General features: G+C 38.2%; 3 protein-coding genes across 9 annotated transcripts in view; 1 reads left to right on the top strand and 2 right to left on the bottom strand.

Moving 5' to 3' along the window:
* The window catches only part of LOC106873703 (putative tubulin polyglutamylase ttll-15), a 35362-nt gene extending 35018 nt beyond the window's left edge, over positions 1-344 (bottom strand). Inside the window, exon 1 of one of the 4 annotated variants that reach the window (XM_089342311.1) lies at positions 252-344. The gene's annotated coding sequence lies outside the window, so the exon portion shown is untranslated. The remainder of the gene's footprint in view (positions 1-251) is intronic. The other 3 variants (XM_089342308.1, XM_089342306.1, XM_089342313.1) reach the window with 3 other exon arrangements.
* Positions 345-6670: 6326 nt separating this feature from the next.
* LOC106873744 (uncharacterized) lies at positions 6671-17143 on the top strand. 2 transcript variants are annotated; one of them, XM_014921245.3, is made up of 6 exons: positions 6671-8910; positions 11822-12018; positions 13234-13300; positions 14316-14438; positions 15764-15824; positions 16613-17143. In XM_014921245.3, the coding sequence occupies exons 1-6, from the start codon at positions 8855-8857 to the stop codon at positions 16916-16918; spliced, it is 810 nt and encodes a 269-aa protein (XP_014776731.2). In that variant the 5' UTR covers positions 6671-8854; the 3' UTR covers positions 16919-17143. The 2 variants fall into 2 exon arrangements, with proteins under 2 accessions (XP_014776731.2, XP_014776739.2); XM_014921253.3 differs by lacking the exon at positions 6671-8910 and adding an exon at positions 8930-9736.
* A 3396-nt stretch (positions 17144-20539) lies between these two features.
* LOC106873760 (chymotrypsin-1) overlaps positions 20540-26358 on the bottom strand; it is a 13558-nt gene continuing 7739 nt past the window's right edge. For 2 of the 3 annotated variants that reach the window (XM_052976211.2, XM_014921264.3), the window contains exons 2-6: positions 25425-25590; positions 24338-24462; positions 23265-23396; positions 22347-22486; positions 20540-21113 (exon numbers count right to left, since the gene is read on the bottom strand). In XM_052976211.2, the coding sequence (XP_052832171.1) occupies positions 20949-21113; positions 22347-22486; positions 23265-23396; positions 24338-24462; positions 25425-25590 (728 nt within the window). In that variant the 3' untranslated portion in view covers positions 20540-20948. Of the gene's footprint in view, positions 21114-22346; positions 22487-23264; positions 23397-24337; positions 24463-25424 lie in introns of all 3 variants that reach the window. The other variant, XM_052976209.2, reaches the window with a different exon arrangement.

Here is a 26358-nt window from a genome sequence, read left to right as displayed (position 1 = left end):
TTATACCATGTGTGTGTCTGCATCTATATCTGTATGCGTAAGATAATAAATAAGGCAGAGGTGTAATTTAGAAAATGCTCAATTATATCCTATACGAGATATATATATATATATATTGTGGTGTAATTTATATAAACTGTATTATATGATGTATATAATATAATATACAATGTGTAATATATGAACATGACAAGGTTTTTACTTGTAGATTAGCTGCCAATTTTCGGTAGTCTGCGATAAAGTGTACTTACTTCTAGAACTTTTCCCTCACTGCTTGGCTTGGCCAGATTCTCTGACTGAGATAGCAGAAGGAAATACAAGAAAAAAAACCCAAAATAAACAAAGAGCAGATAGTCTCGCAGACTTTCAGAGTGGTTGGAATGTCAAAACCAAATACATACGTACATACATGTATTTATGTACATATGTATAAATGTACATATATATATATGCATATATGACTGTGTATATGTGTGTGTGTGTTTATGTGTGTATACTCACACCTCTAAAATAATAAAAAAATGGCAATTGAAATGTATATGAGTATGTGAGTGTATGTATGTGTTTGTGTGGGTGTGGGAGAATATGTGTGCAGATGTGCACATATGCACATTGTGTGCAGGTATTGATTTCACATCTCAGCATGTTTTTTCATACATATATATATATATAACATATGATATGTGTGTGTGTGTATGTGCATGTGCGAAATACATACACACAAATATACAGATATAGATGCAGACACACAGACACACACATCGTATAAAGATATATGTACATATACACGTGTGTGTGTGTTTTATATAGAGGTAAAATTGTATTTGACAAGTTCTAAAGAGGAACAAAAGCGTTAATAATAATAATGAAGAAATAAAAGGATTTTTTTCCAAAATTCCAACGACTTTTTTTCTCAATATTCAATTCTGTACATCACACCTAACACTCTATACATCATATATATATATATATATATATATATCTGTCTATCTATCTCTTCCCCTCCCTCTCTCAGAGGGAGGAGGAGAAGTCAGAGGGGGAAAACCAAAAAGGGAAGAGGGGAAAGGAGAAGAAGGTTGATTTATATATTAGAGAGGAAAGGGCAGAGAAGAGAGTGAGGTGGTGAGGAGAAAGCTGGAAATGATAGAGAAAGGAAGGGAGGGGTTGGGAAGGGATGGAATGAGAGTGTAAGAGAGAAGAGAGAGGGAGGGAGGATGGTGACAGAAGTAAAGAGAGAGGTGGGAGGGGGGAGAAGATGAGAGGTGTTTTGAGAGCGATTGGGTTCATTTTTGGTATTCTCATTTGTGAGAGCAGTCAAGTTTATTCAAGATATTCTCATTTTAAAAATCATCTCTGGCTAATTGTTGAGAGGAATTTGGTGTTGCCTTGGTAGAGGTTTGAACTCCCTGAGTTCTCTTGTTCATATTTGCATTTATTCCTTCATATCCATCATCCAAACGTAACCAGCAGATGGTTTTTCTTACACCATTTCACATAGACTCATGGACAGGTTATTCAATTTTCCTCCAGGTTGCTTCAGAAGCCATAAAATTGCCAAAACATCAATGTCCATTGCTCCTAAATGCGACTTGGGATGAATTGTCTTACCTGTCTATGATTATGACCTCCAGGTGTTTTAACACCTGGCACTTTGAGAGGGTCATCTCCACTGCATCAAATCACAGACGACCAGCAAACAAGTAAGACACATACTTTGTGTACATGCATTCAATCGTGTTTACAACATTCATGCTGCTTCTAATTCTCCAAGGCAGTGCCCCAGCTAGGCCATGGTCTAATGGCTGAAACAAATAAAGACATATGCACACATTCACACGTCAAGGTCACCAGCCCCTATCCACATGCACATACACGCTCTCACATAATCATGCACACCATTGTTTTGGGATCACCACTACTTCATAATCTCCCCTTCTTCCTAGCTCTCCTGTCTGACTACCTCTGTCCGGCATTCGCCATGATTGATCGCTAGCCACTGAACCTTTTTTATTTTCTCTCCCTGTTTATTTCTGTGTTCCTTTCTGTCAAAGAGCGTAGGCTCGAAATGTAAAAGACTCTCTCACTTCTCGAGTGTTAAACTAATACATCTGTTTGTTGTTTACATACCCGTCTTTGTCTTTTGTTTTTTTTTTTTTTTGTAAATTCCAACTATATACACATACATACATACATACATACATATATATATCTATATGTATGTATGTTTTTGTCTATTTATATATTCACACACTCATACATACACACACATGCATTTTTATTAATTTTCTTATTTATTTTAATTTTTTAATTCAATAAATTTTTAATTATCTTTCTTAGACAACTTTTATTTTAATATTTTATTCTATTTCATGTTAGCCTCCAGACTGTAAGATTAATTGTTATTTTTGCATTTAAAAAAGAATGTTCCAGAAGACAGTTTCGTCTAGACACATTCAATCTTTGATTATCTTAGCACTTTTACACCAGGTGTGTATATATTTTAGTAGCATATTGTAGATGACAACCAAATTAAATATCAAATTCTATCAGCTCTCCTCCCACGACAACCACCTTTAACTCTCTACTTCCCACTTCTCCCTCTCCCTCTCTCATAATACATACATACATACATACATACATACAAGCATACATTTACAGGGTGTTTGAGCTAAATTTGACAGTTTGCTTAAAAGGAAAAGAAAACACAAAATCTCATCCAAAAACAAAAGTAATTTTTTTTAAATCAAAAAAATATCAACGGCTGTGTGGTAAGTAGCTTGCTTACCAACCGTCCTTACGTTCTGAGTTCAAATTCTGCCGAGGTTGACTTTGCCTTTCATCCTTTCTGGCTCAATAAAAAATGTACCTGTTACGTACTGGGGCAGTGATGTAATCAAGTTAGCCCTCAGTGGTTTCTCAAAAGGGCACCGATAGAATAAGTACTAGGCTTACAAAGAATAAGTCCTGGGATCGATTGCCTCAACTAAAACCCTCAAAGGCTGCAGTTACTTGAGTGAAACAAGTAAAAGAATAAAACAAAAAACGTACACACATGCACAAACAAATACATGTATTTATACACAAGTTAAAAGCTGCTCTTTCAGTGGTAAGCACTTGTGAAGAATATGGTATTTAAAAGCTATTTCATAAATGCACAAAGCTACAAAGGCAAGGACAAACTCAGCATTTTCTTTGAAATTTGATAGGAAATACTAACCCCCCACCCCACCCCACCATCTGTTTTTACATAATGAAATGTTAATATAATTTTATAAAACAAATACATAATTCTTATTTGTTTTATTTAGTTATTTGTTATTAGTTATAATGTTTATAATATTTGCTGTAGTCTTGTTAGTGAGTATCAGGTTTAACATGCAGTGTATACATTTTCACTATCATTATATAAGTGTGTGTGTGTGTGTGGAAGAGGTAGACCCAGGACGACATGGAATGATGTTGTGAAATTTGATCTTCGAATGTTGAGTCACGTGGAGACGATGACAAGTCACTGAGACGATTTGCCGTGCTTGAGAAAACACATCAAACCAAGTGAAATTGTAGTCGTGGCCAGTGCTGGTGACACGGGAAGGGCACCTGTGTCAGTGGCACATTAAAGGCATCTGGTACACTCTGTGTAGTGTGGAAGGGCAGCCAGCCATGGAAACCAGGTCAAAAACAGACAACTGGAACCTGATGCAGATCTCTAGCTTATCAGTTCCAGCCAACCTGTCTGACCCATGCCAGCATAGAAAATGGACGCTAAATGATGATGATGTATATATGTGTGTGTGTGTGTGTGCATGCATGTGTGAGTGAAGAAAGAGAGAGAAAGAGAAAAATTTAGGATGTGTAGAATTATACACATAGAACTTAAGCATATAGATATACACATTCATAAACACACACTCACACATGGAGAGTGGCTGTGTGGTAAGTAGCTTGCTTACCAACCACATGGTTCCGGGTTCATTCCCACTGCGTGGCACCTTGGGCAAGTGTCTTCTATTATAGCCTCAGGCCAACAAAAGCCTTGTAAGTGGATTTGGTAGACGGAAACTGAAAGAAGCCCATTGTGTGTGTCTGTCTGTCTGTGTCTGTGTTTGTCCCTCCACTCCAAATGCATTTGATATATATAATTGATTTTTAATTAATTAAAATTTCAGAAGTTGTCCAATCAGTATGGTTGTTTGTTTTTGTTTTTTTTTACTAGGTTCAGTCATTTCATTTGGCTAATGATTGTTCTGATAATTAATGGTGTAATTAAATTTAATTAAAATTAACAATGTTATTACATCCACTATTCTCACACCCACTACATACACACATGCACACACACACACACACACACATTGCTATTTTGGTAAATGCAATGCATACATGTGTGTTTGTGTGTGTGTGTGTGCATGCATGTAATTTAAGCATTTCTTCTGTGGGAAAATACATTAAACTACAAATTTCAAATACTAAGGAACCATGGAGTTGTGTGAAATGTATATATGCAGTATGTGAGTATGTGTGTGTGTGTGTGTGTGTGTGTGTGAGGGAATGCACATGTCTGTTAGTGTAAGTAAGGGTATATGTATGTAGAGGGGTGTGTGTATGTATACACATATAAATACATATATACATATACACATACATATATATGTATGTATGTATATCTTTATGCCTATGTGTGTGCATGTATGTACATATATCTGTATGTGTGTATATATATGTGTGTATGTATGTATGTACCAAAATGCCTATGCATGTATGTATATATATACACACACACACACACACATACACAAACACACACACATATCAACATATACACAAGTTTGTATATCCAAACATAGCTGAAAATATACAAGCACGATCACTTGCATCTACATTCTCTCAACAAGCACTTGTTAATGATTTTTCAGTAACTGATAACAGGCCATTTTGGAGAAAGGGGAGGCCTGTAAAGCATTAGGAAACCCGGAGAGTCAGGTTTCAAATTCCACTCCCTCCCCATTCCTCCAGCTTCTTCTTCCAGAGAGATTTTGTCCTGTTTGCTCTGTGACAAATTTGTTTAAATAAACAATGTTTGGTATTTGAAACTGCCAACTTCCTTTGTAAAATATCCAGTTCTTTTAGTATGTTGCTAACAATGCAACACATTCAAGTTTGTAAGATGTGACATGTTGCTAACAATGCAGTTTGTTATGTAAGATGTGTCTTGTTGTCAACAATGCAGTTAGTCTGTAAGGGTTGCTAACAAGGTATGTGGGGTTTGCTGTGTTGCTAACTAAGCAGTTTATCATGCCAGGTGTATCCTGTTGCTAACAATGCAATTTGTTATGCGAGATGTGTCTTGTTGCTAACAATGCAGTTCAATAATCCCATTTTTATACTTCTGCGCCCCACTCACCCTTAATTTTTCTCTCCAACTCACCCTCACCTACCCCTCTCCCTCTTGTCATTTATTTTTCTTTCTCCTTCCCTCCCTTCGTTTTTCCTTCCTACAATGTCTTATTTGGGCAGCGTCGGTGAGAAAAACAGAGCACGATGACGCACTCCACGTGCTGCACTGCTTGGCATTTGCACCAGAAACTCCAATCCGAACATTTCAGAGTATTTGGTTGTCAATTTGAGGAGAGGGCAATCAGGGGACATGTACCGAGAGGGATAAAAATTAAACATCCAGTCAACAACATGGTGCTTGGAATGATAAGTAGTGATGACGAAGTTATGCCTCCATTCATTTTCCCACATGGCCTCAGACTCAACATGAAGGCCTACATCAAGTGCCTGGAGGAGGTAGTGCTGCCCTGGGTCAAGAGGGTAGCTACTGGAAGACCCCATGTCTGGCAACAGGACTCTGCACCATGCCACACAAGCAGGAGAACCCAGTCATGGCCGTCAGATAATTTCTGGGACCACATCACCCCTAACATCTGGTCACCTAACTCCCTACACTGCAACCTCCTTGATTATTATGTGTGGGGTGCGGTTGAGCAGTTGACTGTGTAGTCGAGAATTTCATTTCCCAGTATGTCTTATACATTTCAGAAGTGGCTGTGTGGTAAGTAGCTTGCTTACCAACCACATGGTTCCGGGTTCAGTTCCACTGCGTGGCACCTTAGGCAAGTGTCTTCTACTATTGCCTCAAGCTGACCAAAGACTTGTGAATGGATTTGGTAGACGGAAACTGAAAGAAGCCCGTCGTATATATATATATGTATGTATGTGTTTGTGTGTCTGTCCCTCCAACATCGCTTGTCAACCAATGGTGGTGTGTTTACGTCCCCGTAACTTAGCGGTTCGGCAAAAGAGACCGGTAGAATAAGTACTAGGCTTACAAAGAATAAGTCCAGGGGTCGATTTGCTCGACTAAAGGTGGTGCTCCAGCATGGCCACAGTCAAATGACTGAAACAAGTAAAAGAGTATATATTACGGAATAATATAAACACTGGTAAGAAAACAAAACGACGACCTTTTTTTAGATGAAGACTCTTGCGGTATTTGTTCTGCATAAACTTACAACTTTCTATTGTAACACTTATAATTAGAAATACAGTGAACCACCACTAACCTGTTAGAAATCTAATACCTTACGACGCTATAGTTCACCATTGCCTATGTAAAACAGAAAACTGCTATGAAAAGAGGAATAACTGCAGAGTTATCTCCCGTAGGTGCCTTCGGTCATTTGCTTTTTCTAACTGTCGAAATATCATTTAAGGTTTTTAATTCACCTATTCACGTTTACAATAATGTTGTCATTTAGATCTAGGTTAATCCTGACCGAAGCTGTTCTAACCACGACCATCCCGTCCTTCTCTATCGTTACGAAAATGGTTTCAAATTTTGTCACAAGGCCTACAGCTTAACATGTTGGGGACTTGTCAATTATATCGACCCCAGTGCTCAACTGCTACTTATTTCATCAACCACGAAAGGATGAAAGGCAAAATCGATCTCGGCCTTACTTGAACTGAGAACATGAGAAGCCGAAAAAGTGCCTAAAAGCCGTCTATCTCGCGTGCTAACGATTCTGCCCGCCTGCCGCCTTTACCGCTATCATTACACCCGGAATTAAATTGGGTTCGTGTCATCACCCCGACTCAGGAATTCCCGAGCTTTCATCTACTCCGCTCTTATCACCCTTGCTGTATCCAACTCCTGCCCTCTAATCACTACACCCAGTCCTTCACAGAACGTCTACCCTCTGGAATCACCCGTCTATGTCATGCTTGTAGCTAAGACACGGAGTGGTTCCACCTGCTAGAAATAACAGCCAAATTTTCCTTAAAGTACACGCTGACTTTATGAAAAAAAAGGGACAGATGGGCCAACAAACTCCTAGATATACTGTGAGGGGTAAAAAAACAAAACAACTCGAGATGGTCATGGTTAGACTGTCTGCTGGATCAGGACTGATCTGAACAACTAAAATGTACCGAGGTCTGCGAAAGCCACGGGCACAGGGGGTGCAAGCGCATCCCCCACCCCCTTTTTTTTCTGGCGAGGGGGCAATGAAAGCGTTTTGAACATCCTCTTGAAAAACTGGGTTTGCACCCGCTAAGAATATTTTGTTCCATCAGTTATGTGGGAACTATCCTTACTTGCGAACCCAGCAAATAAACACAAACAGAAAATAATAATAATAATAATACAGGTCAGATGTTTACTAGTAGCCCCGTATCACTTTAGGAAGGGTTTTACCGAAATCACGGGTGACATCCGGCGGTTTTCATGGTCAGGGTTTCATCTTTCTATGTCTCTTACTTGTTTCAGTCATTCGACCCTGCTTGATTTATTTCCTCTTTTTTATAGTTTCTAATGTCTCTAAGTTATTCTATCGGTGTGTTATTACCGAACCGCTGCATCACAGACGTAAACAAACCAACATCGGTTGCCAAGCGGTGATGGGGAACAAAAACAAAGATACACACATGCGTTTGCTAATGCAGTAGGAAAAAAAAAAGAACTCAAGACAGGGGTATATTAATTGTTTTTATTATTGATAATTGGCAGAGTTACAGGGAGTTATGAGCATTGCGTTGGCAAAGCACGAAATCTCAGCCCTTAAATCACTGTAACACACACAATTTATATATATATATGTGCATACATGCATATTTATATATATATGTAGTGTCAATATAATTTATATCGGAAAAAGAAGCACATTCTAAAGAATAGAGCAGTAAGTGTATATATTATTCTTTAACAAGAATATTATTGACAGTGATTTCGAAGTTTTGGCCAGCTAGGTTTCCGTCTCCTAAAACCAGAAGGCTTTCATCGACTCGATAACAGGATAGAAGACACGGCCGAGGTAAAGAATAGGTACACCTCCGGTTTTCGGTGTAACAAAAACTTTAAACCCCAACCCTAAAACTCTAACCTTAAACCCTAACCTTGATCAACCGGGTGTACGTATTCCTTACTTTCGCCAAAGACACTTGCTCAGAATGTCACGCAGTGGGACAGAGCCCGGAATGAAATAGTTGGGGAGAAAACTTCTCGCCGCACCGCTAAGATTGCGCCTTCAAAACAAACGGAAAAACGAGAAAAAGAAACTTTGAAAGTGAGACGAGTTTAAAAAGTAAATATTTTATCAAAACCTAAACAGAACCAATATTATCCAGCTTGTTTTTATCGAAGACGGTTAGATGTAAGTTGGCTGCTATTTCTGGGATGTTGATCGACTTCTTGGAGGTTTAAGGAACAAAGCTTTTAACTTTTATTTTTGCGTTCTTCATTTCAAATTCGCGAGAGACAATCTGAGATAATTCCACTGACAGACAAAAGTTGATGGGACCGATGTGGCTGTAAGGAGTGTTTTTTGCAGTTTTAAAGAAGGCATAAGAAACGATGAAGACGAAACAGATGACGAAAAGAAGGAGAAAGAAGAAAAATAGACAGGCCAGGTGAGATGATGGCAAACGGAACCCTTCTATTTATATCCGTTTTTTTTTTTCTTAACTTTTCCTCCACCTCTTCTTCGAAACAGTCGAAGGAAATATGACTGAGGTCGGCTGACAGTTCAGGATTTATTTTCTACACAAATGGACGGAATGGTATCATCTTTTCGCTGTTTCTCCTCTCATTCTTTCAGACTTTGCTTCCTTGTCCACATCTCTCTTTGTTCTCTCTCTTTATCTTTCTCTCATTTTGTTTCCTTCTCCCTCATCTCTCTCTCTCTCAGATATTATTTCCTTCTCCCTCTCTCTGTCACTTTGTTTCTTTTCCTCCTCTCTCTCTCTCCATCCTTCGCTTTCTCTTTCTAACTTTCCCCTGTCTCTCTCTCACTTTATCTCTGTTCCCCCTCTCTCTCTATTCATTAACAAATGTTAACCTTTACCCACATTCTTCATTTCATCAAAGAATCACCCGACCCAAAACCAAATTCTACTCTCAACTCAAAATACCATTTCTCCTAGACTCATATTTTAATTGTTCCATCCTGGCCCAGCAGACCTCAAAGATGGGCCAGCCACGACCCTTCCGTATTATTTTATCACACCCACATCAAATATAGTACACATAAGTCAAAGGTAATCTTTTTATTAAGCGAGCCACTTTAGAAATTCCACGGGCCGCAAAGGCCTTCCTGTTATCGGTCTCGCCTACCTTTACATGGAGGGGTTCGTCTTCTTCATGCGAGACCACCTTTGCGAGGAGTGCTTCGTCGGTTACGTAGAGACACGAAAACAACTTCGTTTTGAGCGGGAATTTTAATTCGCATCTTTTCAGGTTGGTTCTTCTTATTAATGATTTTCCTCATTTACTTCACTGCAATTAGCGTAGACCCAAATCCTAAACTGTTTAATAAACTCCCATTTAAATCTAAAACATATATGAGACACAAACATTAATGTTTAATATATATATTGGCAATATATCATATATACGAATAAGCACATTCTTAAGTATAGAGCAGTAAAGTATTAAAGCATATAAAGTTTAATAAGGGGTTCAAATTGCACTCTTCCCCCAATTTGATATTTTGAACTTTTTCATCTATTTATTTATTTATCTGTCTATCTATTTGTCCCTTTCTGTTTATTCATAAAATATATTTGTCAGCTAAACGTGGCGATCCAAAAGAAGACGGTGTTACTGTTGTTTTTAGCCCCAGGAAGACATTCAGATCAATCTATCTCTTTATACACACACATCTATATGCTTGTTGAATTTAAAAGTTTCAAAACTTGGTTTTCTTGCATATTCGGAATCTCCGACATCTAAAACATAGGGGGGAAAAGTTCGAAATTTTAAATGGGGTGGGGAGAGGGGGAAATTTTAAAAAAAATTTGTATATTCGTAATCTCCGACATCTAAAAGGTAGGAATCCCCAAAAATGTATTTTTCAAGGACAGTCCATCTTCTCCCCCTCTCTCTCTTCTCTATATTGTTTCATAATTGATCTGTTAACATTTTATTTCGTAATATATAAATCTGGCGGAGGTAAAGGACGTACACCACCGGTTTTCGGCGTAACAAAAACCTTAACCCTAAAACTGACCCTGACCCTAAACACCGGGTCTACGTAATCCTTTACCTTCGCCATAAACATTGTATGTTGTTGATGTACGTTTTTGCTCGATGCATGAAACTCACAACTCCCTGGATCCCCCCCTCCATATTATATATTTAGTTTAAACTTGGATAAACAAGGACGTCCAATGCAAAATGGAATGAATCCAATTTACTAATCATTTTTACGTACTTGAGGGAGCCTGTGATTACTAAGATTAATTAAACTGACTTAATTACTGCATTTAGCATATTTTATAAGCAATTGCAGGTTAAATTACGCCCTAGTCCAGAATTTTTGAAGATTCTGTTATGTGTACCCTTTCGTTTTGCACCGAAGTCGTTGTTTTTCGTGCCTTCAACTTATATATTATATATATACATGCATGCACTTCTTAAATACAGAGGTTCCGATGTATCTACGTAACGATGTTTTTACAGTGCACACTCGTTAAGGAGTTAGGATTACGTAGATGCGCCGGAACCTCTGTTGCAACATCACAGGTGCCAAGCTGTATCATGGCCTTTGCCTTTCCCTTGGATAACATCCGTGGTGTAGAGAGGGGAGGCTGGTATGCATGGATGACTGCTGGTCTTCCATAAACAACCTTGCCTGGGAGGGTAACTTTCTAGGTGCAACCCCATGGTCAGTCATGTCCAAAGGGGGTCTCAGCAGTATATATTAATATTTGTTTTTATGTACTGTAGAATACAAATTATTCGTATAAAAGAATGTTGTTGACATAGAAATTCTGACCAGCTAGTGACATAATTCTATAGGTATGTACTATAAATGCTCAGGTTGGTTTACCACTAAGATTTCGACTTGAACGGCAACTAAAAAAAAAATGGGTGTTATGCCTGCTTAGAATGGCTATAAGCGGTTCATCATTAAGCAGACAGATATATATATATATATATATATATATATATATATATAAGGAAGAGAGAATGAACAAGCAAAACAGAAGCTGTGGTGTTGCTTTCGAGCTTGTAATTTATAATTCGAACATAATTGCAGAGTTGTAAAAGTAAATAAGGGATTAAGAAATAATGCATAAAATCTCTAACAGCTGTTTCTAGAATAGCTGTGCATATGGTGCCTAGATCATTGAGCATATATACACACACACACACACACACACACACACACACACACATATATATATATCTGTATATTATAATCTAGAACGGTTCTTTGTTATACTTACACAATTACAGTATGAAGAAAATTTCCTATCAAAGATTCGATGTTTGAATCCATAGGTTCCCTAATTTTTTATTACAATCTTCCATTTACAGCCTTCTCCATTGTGATCCCGCCATCACTGACATTATGAGCAATCAGGCGTCTTTTATTAAGATGTTTGATGTGTTTCCTGACCACGTCAACCATCTCTTCCCAATTATCTTCCAGTGTTCTAACTGCAAGGTAATCTTCGGAGACTCCCTCTCCTGGGAGATCACCAACGAAGCCATGCAAGTCATCTGCTTGTCTAGTAAGTATTCACACTTTCATCTTACACTGTCTCCCTCTTTTACACTTACCTATACACACACACACACACTCATTTAGGTGCACCAACTTAACTATGCACGCGTGCACTTGCATGTGGCTGTGTGCTAAGAAGCTTGCTTCCCAACCACATGGTTCCAGGTTCAGTCCTATTGCATGACACCTTGAGCAAGTGTCTTCTACTGTAGCCTTGGGCCAGTTTCTGTCTACCAAATGGCAAGCGGGGATTTAATAGACGGAAATGAAAGAAGCCCATATATATATTTAAGGTAGTGCGTTGGGCGAAATGGTGGTATTTCATCTGTCGCTACGTTCAAATTCTGCCAAGGTTGACTTTGTCTTTCATCCTTTTGAGGTCGATTAAATAAGTACCAGTTACGCACTGGGGTCGATGTAATCAACTTGATTCCTTTGTTTGTCCCCTCTATGTTTAGCCCTCTCTGGGCAATAAAAAAAATAATCATGTGTGTGTGTGTTTGTTTCCCACTAAGGGAGATAATACCACACGTGATGAGGCTAGTCCTTAGAAATACAGGTACAGCAGAAACAGGGAGAAAGTCGTGGTGAAAGAGTACAGCAGGGTTCGCCACCCCCCACCCACCCCCCTGCCAGAGCCTCATGGAGTTTTAGGTGTTTTTGCTCAATAAACTTTCACATCCAGTCTGGGAATCAACCGTGATCCTATGTCCACGAGTCTGCTGACCGATGCCATGTGAGTGGACTTTGTAGAGTTAATAAGTCAATTGTATGTCTTTTGTCTTGCACTTGTTTCAGTCATTAGACTGTGGCCATGCTGGGGCACCACCTTCCAAAAATTCAACCCCAGTACTTTTTTTTTTAAAGCCTAGTACTTATTCCATTGGTCAATGAACCCAGAACTATGTTGTTGGGAAGCTAGGCTCTTACCATGAGGCTATGAATGAATGTATCCTTATTTGCCCACCACCACTATTTGACAACTGGTGTTGGTTTGTGTACATCCCTGTAACTTAGAGGTTCAGCAAAAGGTACAAATAGATTAGCACCAGGTTTTCAAAATCAAATACTGGGGTCACTTCAACCAAACCCTTCAAAGCAGCACCCCAAAATGGTCATAATCTAACAAGTGAAACAAGTAAAAGATAAAAGATGGATTCTTCATCCGATTCTTAATTTTCTCTGATTATATTCTCATCCATTCTTCCTTTTCTTCTTTTAGAGGCAAGTGATTTTGTTATCATAGATGAAGAAATCTTGATCCAACGATCTGAAAGTAATCAAATAAGGTAAGCTTTTCTTTCACGTGTGTTTGAGGTACTCTACTACATGTACAGTCTAAACCTTATCAACACCACCATCACCTCATAAACCACAGCCTTTAGGACTCAGGGCAGCTGTCAAATATATAAGGTGCTGTACAACTGCAAGCCTTTGAGTACCCCTAAATATATTGCATCTTGCCTGCTATTACTACTGCTAGTACCTGTTACCCTTGAATACTTTTAGAAATATGACCTTGTACTGTTGCACAATATCAGCTACCCTAGGTACTCCTAAATATATTATGTCACTCTTTACAACTATAGCACGTCAATTAACCCTGCGTAACCTTAAATATATGGTGTTTGGCTCCCCACTATCGTACCCCATCAGCTACCCTAGATAGCCTCAAATATCGTCGTCATCATCATCCAGTTCTATATTTAAGAGATGAGGAATTATGTACATTATTTACATTTGATGGATATTTATCCTCATCTTGTTTGTTGTTAACACGTTTTGGCTAAGGAACCTAGGTTTGAAATTTACCCAGGACACCTGATGAAGGCTGGAGGGTATATCAGCCGAAACGTTGTGTTAACAACAAACAAGATGAGGACAAATATCCGTCAAATGTAAATAATGTATCTTCATCATCGTTTTACGTTTGCTTTCCATGATGGCATGGGTGGGACAGTTTGAAAGAAGCCTGCACCAAACTTCTGTAACTGTTTTGGCATAATTTTTACAGCTGGATGCCCTTCCAAACACCAACCACCCAGCAGAGTGGACTTAGTGAGCTTTTTATGTGGCACAAGCACAGGCGAGGACAGTTTTGGCATGATTTTTATAGCTGGATGCCCTTCCAAATGCCAACCACTTTACAATGTGGACTGGATGCTTTCTAAGTAACACCTGCACTGACAAGGTCACCAAGTACCTTGCAAAACAAAAAAATATACATACACTGTTTTATTCCTTACAACTATACCTGTGCATCTTTATTCCATTTACCTGTGCTTTTTTTCTTGTCTGTTGCAGCACCTACAGTAAACTCTCCTGCAAAGGATGTCGACGGGTCGTTGGCAAGTTTTTCCATTCCACATATTACGATTTTGACCAGTTTCGGGGTTTGTTCACGTTCTATGTCAACCAAATTTCCATGTAAGTACCACCAGTTCTTTTGTTTTAACATAAATCTTTCTCTGTTTGCATGGGTCGGATTGAGTTTAATTGAGGCAGGTTTCCTATGACCAGATATCCTTCGTCCTTCTTGTTGCCAACTCTCAACTGTTTCCAAGCAACATAATATTTCCCTGCGGCTGGACATGTTGTTGCAGAATATTGAAAAGGACATGGGAAGTTAATGCAGTCCTCTGGCTTGTTGGCTCCTGTCAAACCCTCCAACTCATACCAGCATAGAAAACAGACGTTAAATAATGATATTACACGGGCGTGGCTGTTAGATAATGATATTACACGGGCGTGGCTGTGTGGTAAGAAGCTTGCTTCCCAACCACATGGTTCTGGGTTCAGTCCCACTGCATAGCACCTTGGGCAAGTGTCTTCTACTATACCCTCAAACCAACTAAAGCCTTGTGAGTGGATTTGGTAGACGGAAACTCTGCCAGATTAGTTTGGAGCCTGGTGCAGCCCTCTGGCTCACCAGTCCTCAGTCAAATTGTCCAACCCATGCTAGCGTGAAAAGCGGACGTTAAACAATGATGATGATGATGTAAATTGTTGGCAATTTTCTTCCTCCGTCTTCTCTTCTTTTCAACTTTCCTTTATTTCTGAGGAAGAGCTTTGCTCGAAATGTTAAATCCTCTTTGCTTCTTTTCCTGAGCGTCTGATAATACAGTACTTGTACCACGTCATCGCGTTGTTGTTTTTTCATATTTGTTCTTCATTGTTTGGATTCACTATATATATATATATATATATATATATATATATATATATATATATATATATATGAGACTTTTTTTGAAGCCTCATGAAAGCCTTGTATGTATATATATTATTATTACATATATTATCAATTTGTAGAGTGGTTGGCATTAGGAAGGGCATCCAGCTGTAGAAACCTTGCCACATCAGATTGGGGCCTGGTGCAGCCTTCTGGCTCACCAGTCCTCAGTCAAACCACCCAATTTGTGGCTGCATGAAAAACGGATATTAGATGATGATGATGATGAATATTTGTGAGTGTCACACCAAAATGCAAGCTGGTTTCTTTGCTTCCAACCTTCTGAGACATGTCTGGCCATGGAGGGAGATATTGCTTTACTTGGAGACAGTAAGGGCATCCAGCCATAAAAAAAACCTGCCTCATTAAATTCCATCCCTACACATGCAAGCATCGAAACGTGGACATTAAACCGATTGTGTGTGTGTGTATTAATGTTTATTATTTTAATCAAATGTTCTCCCCTTTGTGGCTAACCAAACAATGGTTTAAAATGTGTGACTTTTTTTTTTTATTTCAGGTACCAGACTGGACAAGAAGGTACCTACAAAGACATAGCACAGCTTGAATACATTGATCCGGTAAGATCCGGTTCTTTCATTCACCTGTCATTGTTGCAGCATCTGCAACACATTATTTATCAATCTGCTACATTAGTGGCCAGTTGATCTGCTAGAAATAGCAGCTGAAAAGAAGTACAGGTACATTAGACAATGCTGTTGTCCCTGATATATTTGTAAAATATAAGGCACAGATGTGGCTCTGTGGTTGTAAAGCTTCTCAACAATTTGTTCTCAAGTTCAATCCTTTCCTCAGTGTGACTTCTTGGACAAGTATCTTCTACCGTGGCCTTGGGACAACCAAAGCCTTGTGAATGGATTTGGTAGAAGGAAACTGAAAGAAGCCCATAGTATGTGTATGTATATATATATATATATTATTATCATCATCATTTAGTGTCTGTTAAACATCCATTAATGTTATATCACCTGAAGAAACGAATCCATGAAGATGTTCAACTGGATGGCCACGGATACTACAGACTACACTGTAATCATCCTAGGAATACGGACTGTAATCTTAAGGGACGTGATTTTTTGTAGAAACGCACGTAGCAATGCATTAAAGGTTTAAAAATTCCATCCAAGGATTATTGTTATTACTATATATATATATATAGTTTTTGCTACCTACTAGAGGGTAGGGTCATCTATTGTTAGCCTGCTAGAAATTGCAGGTAAATATCCTGTTGTATTAATATGGATAACAACAGATTTTGTGGTTTAGGATACTCTGTAGGTAATCGATAATAACAGTGATACTTGTCTTCCAATACCATGTCTTTACCTCACTCTCTCTCTCTCTACAGATCAAGTGTATCCTGATAAGCCTCAACGAACGTCTGACATTGATTGAAAAGAAGCTGGGAATCGTCCGAGGAAGCAGTAATATGGATGGCATCGGCAACCGTGATGGTAGGGGTGCTAATGTCAGTGAAGAGGGGAATAACGTGAACCAGCTCTCCAGCAATGGGGACATCACATTGTCCAGGGGCACCACCATCACCTCTAACAGCAGCAGCCAAGTGCAGACCGATTCCATAGAACTACATGGCAATTTGTCTTCAAGTGAGGGAGACACCAGTGGCAGCTTCTCCGAGGTGTCCAATGGATGACCAGTCACTCATCTGTTTTGTGGACCTCTCATACCTGACCTGCCCTTGCTGACATCTCGTACCTAATGTTCCATTGTTGACCTTTCATCTCCGAACCACTGCAACTGACCTCATGCATGACCTCTCAAACTGCCCCACCTCCTCATCCACACTTAAATGGCACCATGTGGCAACCATTTCCCTTTTTACTTCATTCTTTCATCACCGTTGTCATCGACCACCTTGCAGCATCAGGATTCTTTGTTACCATGGTAATACCAGAAGAGTTAATCAGTTTCCGGCTTTGTTTGTCAAACATGTCCTGATCAACTCTGCTCTGTTTGTCTCTGTTGTTGCTGTTGATTTGCTTTTTATTTTATTTTTTACAAATGAATTTTTTCCTTTCTCTCATAAGTAATATATATACATATTTAGGCACGAAATAGCAACTACCCTGTAACTTATCTTTGGATGCTGGCTTTGTTGGGTGGAGGTGCTTATTTTTAACTATGGCTGTATGTATTGTGTGTGTGTGTGTGTATATATATATATTATATATATATATATATATGTATGTATATATATATATATATATATGTATGTATATATATATATATATATATATGTATATATATATATATATATGTATATATATATATATATATATATATATATATATATATATATATATATATATATATTATATATATATATGTGTGTGTGTGTGTGTATTGTATGTCTATATATGAAGGTCTACGTATATTGTATACATGTCTGTATGTATAATATTTATATATCACTATCTATCTATTTATATATATATTTGATGTCTATATGCAGTGTTTTGTGGAAAATATCATCTTGCCTGAAAACAGGTAAGGGTTGATGAGAACAAGGGCCCCAGGTTGTAGAAAATTTACTTTAATATATTCCATCTAATTCATGCAAAAATGGAAAATTGGATGCTATATGAAGATGTGTGTGTGTGTATGCATGTGTAAGAAGAGTGTCATGTATTTTATTTTTACATGGAAAACATTAGCAGTGACTCCAAGTTGCCTTTCTCTGGCTATTTTGCAACTACATTGCTCCACCCATCAGATGAACTAAAACATGTATATGCAACTTGGAAAATCAAAAGTATTTTATGACCTGGTGAAGAGATCTATGCCAGATCTTGTAGTTATTGTCACTGTCAAGCTTTTCCTTCTAAAAATAAAATACATCTACATTTATTTATATATATACATATATATGGCTGCAAGATGGCAGAATCATTAACATGTCAAACAAGATGGTGTTAATCCTGGTTGTTAACATTCTTAGTTAAAACATGGCTATGGTGAAATCTGCCTTTCATCCCTTTGGGCTAGATAAAGTCCAGTCTCGCCTTCAACCCTGCAATGGACTGGCGGGCCTTTCAGAGAGCAGTATTGTGATCTCAGTTATATGTCATTGAAACTGGCATTTATGAGCCTTAGAGCTCTTGGAAAATTTCTTAAATATGTATGTGTGCTAATATATCAAGTTGTGAGAGAGTGTGTGTGTGCATGTAGCTGTATATCGAGTTATATATATGTGTGTGTGTGTATCCAGCTTTATATCTAATTATTTATCTATTACTTGCTCGTTTGACTTCACTTTCATCAAAACTGCCACTCCACATCACTGACACCATTATCATCCCTAATTGGGGGATTCGGTTAATTTAATATTTTCATGTATAAGTAACTATTGCTGTTTTTATCTAATTGAAGACAAATAAAGGTTTTTTTTTTAACCTGACATCTCTTTTTTTAATGACTCTCTTGCTGACTTTGCAAGAAATAAACAATCGTTCGTTGCCGCTTCAATGTCTTTTCCGTTCTTGCTTGAGTCAGGTGGAATTTGGAATTTGTTAAAGCAAATTTCCCCACAGGTGTCCTTCCTGTTGCCAACCACCTCCAGCTTCCCTGCAAGGTTATACTTCCCTGTAGCAAGACATGTTTTTATGGAAAATTGTAAACGAATGACTTTGACACTTGTTTATCCTATTACACAATTCTGAACCTTCATTTGTAGATTACAAACAGCAATTAAATGAAGGGACAAGTCTTTGCTACATATGGGTCCCAGGTTGTTTATATAATGAATATTTTCATTATGGTTTATTTTAATCAATTTTATATTATTTATGTTTTGTAACAGTAACTAGATGTAAAACACAATGGACTTTGTACTAATATTTGAACCAACTTTGTTCATTTCCAGGCAGTTTTGACTCTCCCAGGTTGAATGGTTATCATTCAGCTATCATAATGATATCCGATAAGCAGCTGAAGGTGGGATGGAATACATTTGATGGGCTTTTTGTGCATGTACCTGTTGTTCACTGTGAATATTTTGTACCTTGTGTTCCCATGGTTCTAAATTGTCTTCCATTGAAAATTGTAGGTGTTTTTCGGAAGTCAGCAAGCTGGTAGAATCATTAGCACAACAGGTAAAATGCTTCGTGGCATTTCATTTCCTTTCATTCCAAGTTCAAATTCCACCAAGGTTGACTTTTATACTTTTTGGAGTCAAAATTGCTGGCCTTGTTCTAAAATTTGAAACCATTCTTACTTATTAAGATGGTGAACTGGTAAAATGCTTAGCAGCATTTCATCTGTCTTTACATTCACGGTTCAAATGCCACCAAGATCAACTTTGCCTTTCAGGGTCCATAAAATAAGTACCAGTTATGCACTGGGGGCCATTGTTTTCAACTAGCTGTCCCCACTTCCCTAAAATTTCAGGCATTGTGCTTTTACAGGCCTATTATTTACATTTGATGGATATTTGTCCCCATCTTGTTTGTTGTTAACACAACATTTCGGCTGATGTACCCTCCAGCCTTCTTCGGGTGTCTTGGGGAAATTTCGAACCTGGGTTCTCATTTCTAAGGTATTTTTTCAATGTTATTATTATTATTATTCATGTCACTGCCTGGAATCGAACTTGGAATCTTAACCACTACGCCATATGCCCATGGGCAATTATTTAGAAGACAGCCAGCTGGCAGAATCGTTCTGAGTTCAAATTCCGCTGAGGGGCCTTCTCCCCCAGAACAGGAAGGATGATTATTATTATTATTAAGGTATCAAGCTGTCAAAATTATTAGAACTTTGAATAAAATACTTTGTAGCATTTTTTTCTAGTTGTTTATATTCTGAGTTCAAATCTTGCCACGGTCAAATTTGCTTTTCACCTTTCAGGGGCTGATAAAGTACCCATCAAGTACTAGAGTCAACGTAATCAACTGCATCTCCCCACAAAATTGCTCACTGTGATTCCCAACGTGGGGCATGGTAATACTTTGGTGAGGCATGCTTAGGGTCATGTTGAATTTATACTGATAAGAGTTACACCCCCCCCCCCCCCTCTTAACAACTTTTCCAAGTTTTGGCACTTTAGAGACATCAGCTTTTCAAAAATTTTTCTCTCAAAATCAAAGATCTGATGTCTCTAAAGTGGAGAAATAAAAAAAAAATTTGACATCTGGTGTCTCTAAAGTGGAGATACAATTATTTTCTTTTAGTGGTATGTAAAGTAAAAACATGGAGGTAGGAAGTACTGAAAGCAATGCCATCTTAATTCCTTATGAAGAAATAAACTGGAGACAGATTTATGTGTGCAGATGTATCATTTTATTAAGAAAAAAAGGGGCCATCATTGCAATATTTATTAATTATTACTGGTTTCAAATTTTTCGCCACAAGGGCAGCAATTTTGTGAGGAGGGGAGGGGAGGAGTTGATCACACCAACCCCCAGTGTTCAACTGGTACTTATTTTAAGGTGGTGAGCTGGCAGAATCGTTAGCACACTGGACAAAATGCTTAGTAGTATTTCGCCCATCGCAATGTTCTAGGTTCAAATTCCGCCGAGGTCGACTTTGCCTTTCATCCTTCCAGGGTCAATGTAATTGACTCATTCCCTCTTCCAAAATGGCTACTCTTGTGGCAAAATTTGAAACCGTTGTTGTTGTTGTTGTCCAAAATGAAAGAAGTAGTTCAAACTGGTTTGAAATCCAACTTAATTCCAAGATCTCAGATTGGTTTTAATCCAGTCTTTGAAATATGAGACTCGTGCGAAAACTGATACCCCTTCGGTACAGGTCCAGCCAAAAGATGCAACACCCACAAGGACCCTGCTGCCGTCTTTGGCACTTGTACAAACTAGCGGACCTCCAGAGTCTCCCTGTGGAATAGAAGAACACAAGAAAAAAGGTTAATACATAAGCACCAATGGAGCAAAGATTGTTTGCCAACATAACATTGCAGTCCTGGTTTAGGACAGATGTTGCTGTAATTTAGCCCCAGGAGATATTGTCCCCAGCTGGCTATATGATACGATCTATGTCCTTATAGCCAGCTGGAGATGATGTCTCCTGGGGCTAAATTACAGCAACATTCATCCTAAACCAGGACTGCCATGTTATGTTGGTCAAACAATCTTTACTGCTGAATATCTCATGTTCTGAAATTTAAAAATAGTAACTTTCTAATAAGCAACAATATTTAAAAAGTTATGGTAAGGCTTAGAGACATTTTGTCTGTTTTTACATTCTAAGTTTAAATTCTGCCAAGGTCAACTTTGCCTCTCGTTCTTTTGGAATCGATAAAATAAAATACCAGTTGTGTACTGGGGTTGATGTAATCTATTTACTCCTTCTTCTGAACCTGCACACCGGAGTAAGCATGTAAATGTGAAAGAAGGTAGAAAAATAATAGTACTCAAATACCAGATGTAGAGTAATATGCCACCAGCACGAAGACCAGTCAGGAGGTACTGGCAACGGTCACGCTCAAAATGGTGTTTTTACATGCCACCTGCACTGGCAACGACCTTGCTCGAATGTGTTTTCATGTGCTAATTATATATATATAAAGATAAAAGAGCCAGGTTTAAAATCTCTGAAAGAGATCTATGTAGTAACAGTACTAAACCATAAAATTTTGAAACCAGCAGAAAAGATGTTTTCTTGGGGTTAAAATGTAACATTTGTTCTACATAGAACAAACACAAAATATCAAAACGTTACGGTGTATATATATATATGTATGTGTGATATATATATAAATATACATCAGTGTACAGCAAAGTATCCAACAAAGTATATATCCTTAACAGGCAAACCAACAAAACGGGATTTTTATTCTCAACAAAGTCTCTTTAAATCAGTGGCTCTGAGCCTATTTGATATCCAGGCTGAATTTTTTCTAGGGGGCTGCACCCGAAAGAAAAATTTATATTTATAGATGCAAGACTGTTAAGGGCTGAAGCTGAGAAATGCTGCTTCTGGTATTTTGTTCTACATCAAGGGACAGACACTGTTTTGTCATCCTCACTCTTAGACATGCTCTGGAAACCTATGAGTAAGGACCCTGTTATTTACAATATAAAATGCATGAATAAGTTCTCGTGTCCTACCCGACAAATAGCTTCACTGTTGACTTTCCCTGTACCAACACATATCTGCTGTTCCTTGATTGCCAAATGAGCTGCACATTTGCCTTGGTCCATCAGCGATACTTCTGCTGTCTGTAGAGTGTCTGGCTCTTCACCTAAAGCTTTGAAAAGGAAAGAAATGGGTTTTTTATATATATGTATATATACACAGAGTGGCCCAAAAGTAGGTTTACAGTTATTCAAATATCTCTTCTGCATTCATATATTAACAGTTTAGATCTTAATTATAAAAAAATATGAAACCCTTATTCTATGCTAATTTTGTCAAGCTCACTTTCCAATTTGTAAGAAATTAAATGTAATAAAATGTTTTAAAAGAAATTTAAAGTGCCTACCTGATAACTGTAAACCTATACGCATATATATTTAAACATATATTTATCTATTTTTAGATTTTTATATGTATCGATATTTATATTCCGTATTTTTATTTTTATGTTTTAAACTTTTAAATTTATTATGCTACCATGTTATGTTGGATATATATCTTTTGAAATACTAAATATTGATTTCCTAAATATATTATTGATGAATTAATAATATAAAATCACGTATATACACATTTATTTGCTCAAGATAATTGAGCACTCAACATAAGTTCAATTATATATTCTTTTAGAATATTACTTATAAAGGCTGCACCAGGCTCCAATCTGATCTGGCAATGTTTCTACAGCTGTTTGTGAGTGTATATGAGTATGTATGTATGTGCATATGTCTCTGTGCGTGCCTGTGTGAGGATATAAGTAAGTAAAGATATGAGTATGCATATATATGTGTGTGTGTGTGTGCACATCTTAGAGATAAAGGATGAGAAACAGTGACAAAGAAAGTGTAATTAAAAATGGAGAGAGAGAGTGGTTGGTGTAAAGGTCTTACTGCTTGTTTTCCCCCATCCTGAGATGAGACAGTCTCCCTGATATTTCTCACAAGCTGTGGCCAACTGAACGGGCTGCAGGCATTTATTGAACTGCAGTGGTGTGCTGAGGGTCAGGAGGGCAACATCATTCACTGAAATAAAGACAACGGTAAAATAATACATACATACATATTATATATATATATATATATATATATATATATATATATAAACATACATAGATTGATAGATAGACAGATATACATATGCAGGAAATATATGTCAGTGTTGGGAGAGAGTAGATATATATATATATATATATAAAAGCAACTAATAAAATAAGCTGTAAAAAAAGGGGGGGGGGGCACAGGGGTCCATTTATTAGGCTACAAATTCTTCGAGGTGGTGCCCCAGCATGGCCACAGTCTAATGATTGAAACAAATAAAAGGTGTGTGTGACCCATGAGACAGGCCAATTCACAAACACATTCATACGTACATTAACAAACACAAGGCTTCCACACAGTTTCCATCAACCAAATTCCGTTGATAAGGTACAGGTGCACCAGAGACTGGTGTAGTAGACATCTGGGTGCCACATAATGACACCGAATCCAGAACAACATGCTTATGAAGGAAATTTCTCAATCAATGGTTATGCCTAGCCTTGGATTACTTTTTTGATTTTCTTTATCATTTCTTGATTTCTAAATATGTTTTTCTGGCAGCCGTTCCATTCTAAAGGAGTGAATGCCATTGTTTAGGAACTAAAATAGTTTTTTGTTAAATATTGATCTTTTAATGGTTTTCTAATTGGCGTTGAACACCTGTTAAGTTTTGCTGTATCTATCTGTGTCTCTGTCTGTCTATCTTTATCTATCTATCTATCTTCACTTTCTTTCCCTCTCTCTAAATCATTCACTCTATATCAACCTCTTTATATCTATGTAACTCTCTCAGCCCCTCCTCCTTTCTCTGCCTCTCTCTCTCTTTCACTCACACACTCTCACTCTTTCCTTACCCCCCCCCCACCTGGGAATCAGTGCCCAAAGGATGAAGGAACCAGTGAGAAATATCCCCATTAAATACTCACAGATGTTGTCGTCCGTTTTCTCGAACATCTTGTGTACAGTGTAGTTGGAAACGCGGACGATAGACGTAAACTTCGACTTTGAAACTGAACCATACAGAATGTAGACATATTTCACATCACTGGAGCTGAAATGGAGTACAAATCATCATCATCACCATCACCACCATCATCATCATCACCATCACCACCATCATCATCATCACCATCACCACCATCATCATCATCACCATCACCACCATCATCATCATCACCATCACCACCATCATCATCATCACCATCACCACCATCATCATCATCACCATCACCACCATCATCATCATCACCATCACCACCATCATCATCATCACCATCACCACCATCATCATCATCACCATCACCACCATCATCATCATCACCATCACCACCATCATCATCATCACCATCACCACCATCATCATCATCACCATCACCACCATCATCATCATCACCATCACCACCATCATCATCATCACCATCACCACCATCATCATCATCACCATCTTTTAACGTCCGTCTTCCATGCTGGCATTCGTTGCATGGTTGAACTGGAGCTGGTCAACTGCCGCTCTGTCGGTTACAACATTGAGGGTTCCAGTTGATCCAATCTACGGAACAGCCTGCTTGTGAAATTAACATGCAAGTGGCTGAGTACTCCACAGACATACCTGCCATTAAAGTAGTTCCCGGGCAGATTCTTCAGCATGACTGAGAATGTGATATAAGGATGGCCCATTGAATTACAGGTACAACTCATTTTCACTACATACGACTCCAATCGTTTGTTTTTGGCATGGTTTCTACAACTGGATGCCCTTCCAAATGCCAACCACTTTACACAGTGTACTGGGTGCATTTGTATGTGGAACCAGTACCAGCATGGGTGCTTTATGTGCAGAACCAACACAAATGCATTTTACATGTCACCAGTTCAAGTGCTTTTTATGTGGCACCGGACACGGGTGCTTTTGTACCTGACACCAGGCCAGGTGCTTTTATGCGGCACTGAGCACAGGTGCTTTTTACCTGACACCAGAGTTGTTTGTAGAGATTAACAAAATTCATTACTCACATACAATGAGCCGCTGTGATTATGTGGCTGTTATCCACGATCGTCCCAGCACAGTTGAAGTTCTCGTTGCTGGTCTTTGTAATCAGCAAATGGACAATGTATGGCTGTTCACACTCGGCCACCTTCCGACCGGCAACTATATAACTTATCCTGGAACTCGCCAACACTACAACAAAAAATAGATAGAGAGACAGACAGAGAGATAGGTAGATTGATAGAGAGAGAGAGAGAGACAGATAGACAAACAGACAGACAGACAGAAAGAGAAACAGATAGACAGACGGAGAGAGAGAGAAAGGGATTGATAGAGAGATAGAGAGAGAAAGGGATTGATAGATAGATAGAGAGAGAAAGGGATTGATAGGTAGATTAATAGAGAGAGAGAGATAGATAGACAGACAGACAGATAGATAGAAAGAGAGAAAGGGATTGATAGATAGATAGAGAGAGGGGAGAGATAGAGACAGAGAGGTAGAGGAAAGATCTTTGGCTCTGGAGTGTGTTACACTCATGCATACATTCAAGCACATGTATATTCTTTCCTTTTACTTGTTTCAGTCATTTAACTACGACCACGCTGGAGCACTGCCTTCAGGGCTTTTTTTTCTTTTTTAGCCTTGCAACTTACAAGGATGCTACCACGATCAAAACACAAGCATCACTTCACAAGAGTTCCAGGACTGCTTTGAACAGTGGGAAACGCTCCTGAGCCAAGGCATTGCTTCAAATGGAGAAGACTGAGAAGGAAAAAACTAAGTGTAAACATGTAAAACTAAGTGAATAAAATAATATTGCAAACTTCCAGTTTGTGGGGGGGGGGGGTACCCCCTCGTACATAAACTGCTTTTAATTACATCAATGATTACAAGCATAAATTTTTAATTAGATCAGAGTATATTATTTTGTAATTATAGCTAAGGTTCTACATTTAATA

Source organism: Octopus bimaculoides, chromosome 25, assembly GCF_046866305.1.
Source record: "Octopus bimaculoides isolate indiv1 chromosome 25, ASM4686630v1, whole genome shotgun sequence".
In the NCBI taxonomy this organism is placed as follows: Eukaryota; Metazoa; Mollusca; class Cephalopoda; order Octopoda; family Octopodidae; genus Octopus; species Octopus bimaculoides.
Note: the sequence above shows the minus strand (reverse complement) of the source record. Positions and strands in the feature narration are given on the sequence as shown.